At 36.4% G+C, this 5,176-nt stretch overlaps 1 protein-coding gene across 1 annotated transcript; it reads right to left on the reverse strand.

Annotated features, from left to right (window-relative positions):
• Positions 1–601: 601 nt before the first annotated feature.
• LOC126976017 (uncharacterized) lies at positions 602–2,239 on the reverse strand. Its single transcript, XM_050824161.1, has one exon. The coding sequence runs from the start codon at positions 1,788–1,790 to the stop codon at positions 714–716; it is 1,077 nt and encodes a 358-aa protein (XP_050680118.1). The 5' UTR covers positions 1,791–2,239; the 3' UTR covers positions 602–713.
• Between the last annotated feature and the right edge of the window lie 2,937 nt (positions 2,240–5,176).

Consider the following 5,176-nt stretch of genomic DNA (forward strand, 5'->3'; position numbering starts at 1 on the left):
ATGTCACTCTAACGGTTGGCTCAGTGGAAGTGCGCTCAGATGTAACCTGGGAGTTCGTAGGTTCGACTTCCACATCATTCATAAATTTTGGGTAAAACTTTTATTTGTATAACTACTACATAACGGTATACAAGGCATAATGAAGGGACAGCACTGGTCAAATATCCCACAGATTGTCTCACTATTGAGTGTTCCTGCAATGCAACTACAGAAATAACAAACCACCAATAAGAGCCGTCAGAGAAGACAACTTCATGTCCACAACCGCTCTGCCTAGAGTGAACGACTAAGATGGACAAACGAACAATAGTTTAATGATTATTACTAATAATATCAGTGACAAACATTTGCAATTAACATAATTATTTATATTTTGTTTACTGCATAGTTAACTATAATTGAATTTTATTAATTTTATTTCTGATTAAATATCAAATTTCAGAAGAAATATTCAATTTTTTTTATGTAATAGGAGGACAAACCAGCGTACGGGTCACCTGGTGTTAAGTGATCACCGCCGTCCATATTCTCTTGCAACACCAGAGGATTCACAAGAGCGTTGCCGGCCTTCAAGGAAGGTGTACGCGCTTTTTCAATATTTATAAATTGACATATACAGTGTGGCAGTTTTGTTCAAAGATATAGTTTTCCTACACACATTATTTATATAACGATAGATAAATATTACAGAACAAAGAAATATAGTTGCATTGTTATATAATAAATGGTAGATCTGTCTCTTTCAAATCAATAGAGCCATTCTTACAAACTATGTGTAACTCGTCCGAGTGTTCCTTCTCATATCTAAACCTTTTTGGATGTGAATCATCCATAAAACGGCCTAGTTTTAGAATATTCTTATCAACTTTTATTTTATCAGCTATGAGGTTTGTTGCTGGCAGATTCTTAACTATGTCCGGCATCAAGAACTCAACTTTTCCCTTCTCATGAATAAATATACTACTTTTATCCGTCAATCGTGAGGCATGCATGAACACTTCGCCACTCTTTAAGGTTGCTTGGAGGTTCCCTGAGAAACCTTGTATGTGCAAATTGCCTTTTTGTATTATTTCAATTTTAACAATTCTGTGCAAATGTTCCAATGTTATATTCCCTTTCAGAGTTGTAAAAAGTGATTTATCACTGTAACAGGATTTGACAGATATGGGCCCAGCATGTGTTGCTACAAGAAATGTATTAGACATTATATTATTGCATTTCACACTCCCGTCAAAGCCTGTTTTTAATTCAATATTACTTGCTTGCAGTCTCCCTTCTGTTTCTATTATCCCTGAACCACTTTCTATTTGTATATTATCCGCCTTCAAGTCAGCCACTTTAACAGCACCTTTTTGGGTCTTTACCAGGAACTCTTCTGCCTCCAATTTGGACAATTGCACTGAGGCATCCTCTGTGGCTACAACTTGTACCTTCAATTTATATGGAACATTAATCAGACATACATCATGACTATCAGGTGCTGTGTTTTTGTTTAAAAATTCTAATCTTTTAGTTGTCTGTTTAACTTGGAAATCACTTGTTTCTTTACCTTTACTGTACAATGTCATAGTGAGTTTGTTATGAGCCTTCAGGTCATCTACGTCAATAGGCTGAACTTTCACGTGAATAGGGCTTTCAATAAAAATACTTGTGTTATTATCGATGACTTTTTCAACTGTTCGTACTACATTTAGATTTTTTAAGTCCGGCAAACTGCTGTAGTCCCTTAGAGCTAACCTCAAAATCTTTAGACATTTCGGTAAAACAAGTTGTCTCCTTATTAAGAACATTATTGTGGTTATATAATATGTTTAATATTCCATGATCAAGGAATTGCACGAAACCTTTAACATTGCGTAATAAGAAATGCAATTTATAATTTTTCTAATAAATTTTCTTTCATTTCAACTGTATACTTTATGTCAATGTCAACTAAGTCTAAGAAAAAAGCGATTGTATTAAACGTGCAGTGATTGATAGATTGACAGAGGATAGCTTTAATCCTGTATAAAACGGAGATAGCCGAAATAGGTACACTAAACTCAAAGTTTTAAGCAACTGTTCGTTTTCAAACTTAGCCGGATACTTCGTCGACTTTGGGTATGTTCCGATATGCTCTGCGACCATTGCACAGTGCTATCACCGTAGAAAAATTCGTTCCGTTATGGACTGCCAGTATACTGCCGCAGTACCTTAACGAAATATATGACGTCATAAATCGCCGCCATATTCTACTGTGAGCACTGGCGTTTTCGAGGTAAGGTACCTACTCGCAGTACTTTGATCACGCGATCAGTCAAAACGACTCGAATTCCTGACGTTTTATAAACAATAAGTACCTACAGTGTAATCCCAAAGTTATAAAGTTCTGTAATTAGTTTGGATTAATAAATAAAAAATGGGAGAATTGCAAAAATTAACGTTATTAGACTGTATTAAAAATGTTCAATTTTTTTCGTTTATAGTAATCAAATTTCCCCCTACATAACCTCTGCACATTTACTTATACACAAAGTTAATATAAGTTCAGTAATGAAAAACATTTTATAAAAAAAAAATCTTACTTTTATTATATTAAATTATATTTACAATTAATATTAATTAAAATACTTTTAATTTGACAGTACTCCAACAACAGTTTTTTTTTAATGAAATAGAAAACTTTAAATTTTTTGTGTTTTTGAAAAATAATACCCAATATTCAGTAACTATTTTTATATTACATATAGAGTATATATCTAAGACATTTACATAATTATAATAGTATAAAATAGAGAATTTCTTGATAAAATCTCTCTTTATTTACTTTGAAACATGTTGAAATATATCTTTATTTACTTGACAAATTATCGTTAAATATGTTTCAGTAGTTATTTTGTCCCAATATATCCTAGTTTGACATAAAATCGATTCTAAACACGGGGCCTCCCAAAATCAACGCACACATTCAAATCGTTATCTTGTATGAGTGCGTGTCGGCAATATATATAAATTATTACCGCAGCCCCCACTCTCTTGCAACATCCGAGGAACCACAGGAGCGTTGCCGATCTTATAAAGCGTCGTATAAACGTATAATATAATTATAACGATGTTGTAGTTTTACAGACTTGAAAGAAAAAAGAGGTTGCCATTATTTTATTATTCGTTTATTTTACGTTTTCTACAGCACAAGCCCGGGGGGGACTCTCCATCAAATTGGGAGCCCACGGACAATTCCACGGACGACAATCAGTGCAGGTCCAAGTGTAAGTCTAATTTCTGTTTTTATTTTTATAATATAAAACGTATTCACACTCACTATAACGAGAAGCTTTTTTCAGAATAAATTTTCTTTCTTAAGAATTTTCCAATTTTAGGACTGTAATCTGATGATGATATTTGTATTATTTTTGTTGACGAAATTTGGTAAATAAAAAAACAATTACCAAATTAACCGAGAAAACATAATTCAAACTGCTTGCACGTGTCTTGCTAATCCTTCGAAAATGTTTATTTTATTTTATGATGCCAGCAGCGATAAGCCGAAAACAATTATTGTTCTAAGCGGTGTTGGAATACAGCGGTGCAAGAACAACGCCGCCAAGACTAGCGATAAGTAGAAACTCGAAACCCTTCAATTGTTCTAAGTGTGGGTCCTAACATCTGCGCCGCGCTGGCGCAATAAATTGTGCTGTGAACACTGCTTATTTGAAATCACTTTTTGTAGTTTGTAGAAACAATTTTTATGTTGCGTTACGTTTGAGTATTTTTATTGCATCACTTTGCATATATGACACATTTGTGATAAGCTATAAATAATTATTGAAAAGTTTACCTTTGTCTTTCTTGGCACTTCTTCTCTCGAAATAAGTTTTTGGCTTTGTTTGCTTGGATCGACTTCTATTGTGTTATATGACTTACCTACTTACTGGGCAATGTATTGAGCTACCACTCCATTTTCAGACATCTGGGATGCAGTCTGCATCAGCGCCCTCCACCTCTAGCGGACGGCGTATTTAGAAAGCTCGGCGGTCGCTGCCTCTTCGCGACGAACAGATTCATCAGCTTTTGATGGATTCCGGCAGTGACGACGATTCCGCAGAGGAGGAGGTGGAGGAGATGGAGGAAAAACACAGGGAGATCGAAGAGGACGACGAGACACTTCGTGAAAGAATACTCCGCTTACATCAAGGTGTAGAAGTGGTAGAGACGGGTGACATAATTGTTGGGAATGAAAGAGAAGAATTAGACGAATTGTGTAATGAACCTATGAACGAGGAAATGTATGATTTGGGGGGGCAAAATGACCTTGTACCGAATGTTAGTAATGCTTTCTATTGGACGGAAGACTTTTCGAGTTTTTGCGGACGAAAGGAAACTTACCAGCGAAGTCCTGGTCCAGAATACGTTTCCGACGACCCTACCGATATATTCCTTAAAATTTGGGACGAGGATGTTATGACCCACATAACATCAGAAACAAAATGCAAACATTTGCAAAGCGGCATATTGAGACATTCTCTAATCCCGCAATGAATGCCATTCTTCCAAAGTATTTGGAGAAATGGACAGATGTGACGTTATGAGTTTTGTACCAATTGTTTGCTGTGTTCATTTATATGTCATTCGATAAACGTGCCAGAGTTGGGGAATATTGGGAGACGGGCGTAATGGGGATGCCAGAATTCCGGCAAATTATGAGCCGCAACAAATTTATGTTGTTAACAAGGTTCCTACACTTTGTAAGCGACTTAGATAGTTCGGTTCATGGCTATGCACGGAAAATTTGCAAAGTGGCACCAATACTTGACCACTGCAATAAGAAGTTTTCGGAATTATACATTCCCATGCAGCACATCTGCCTAGACGAGTCCTTGCTACTTTGGAAGGATCGTTTAAGCTTTCGGCAAAAGCTGCTCGTTTCGGCATTAAATCTTTCAACTTGTCTCGCACAAGCCAACAATCTTACTCTTTAAAATCATGGAGAGCATAATTAGCCGTCAGCTCTTGGTATACCTAGAGGGTCACCAGTTGATCAACGACCGACAATACGGGTTTCGCCATGGTCGGTCGGCAGGTGATCTTCTGGTATACCTAACACATAGATGGGCTGCGGCTATTGAAAGCAAGGGGGAAGGCCTGGCAGTTAGTCTGGATATAGCGAAGGCCTTTAATCGTGTATGGCACAAGGCGC

Source organism: Leptidea sinapis, chromosome 39, assembly GCF_905404315.1.
Source record: "Leptidea sinapis chromosome 39, ilLepSina1.1, whole genome shotgun sequence".
In the NCBI taxonomy this organism is placed as follows: Eukaryota; Metazoa; Arthropoda; class Insecta; order Lepidoptera; family Pieridae; genus Leptidea; species Leptidea sinapis.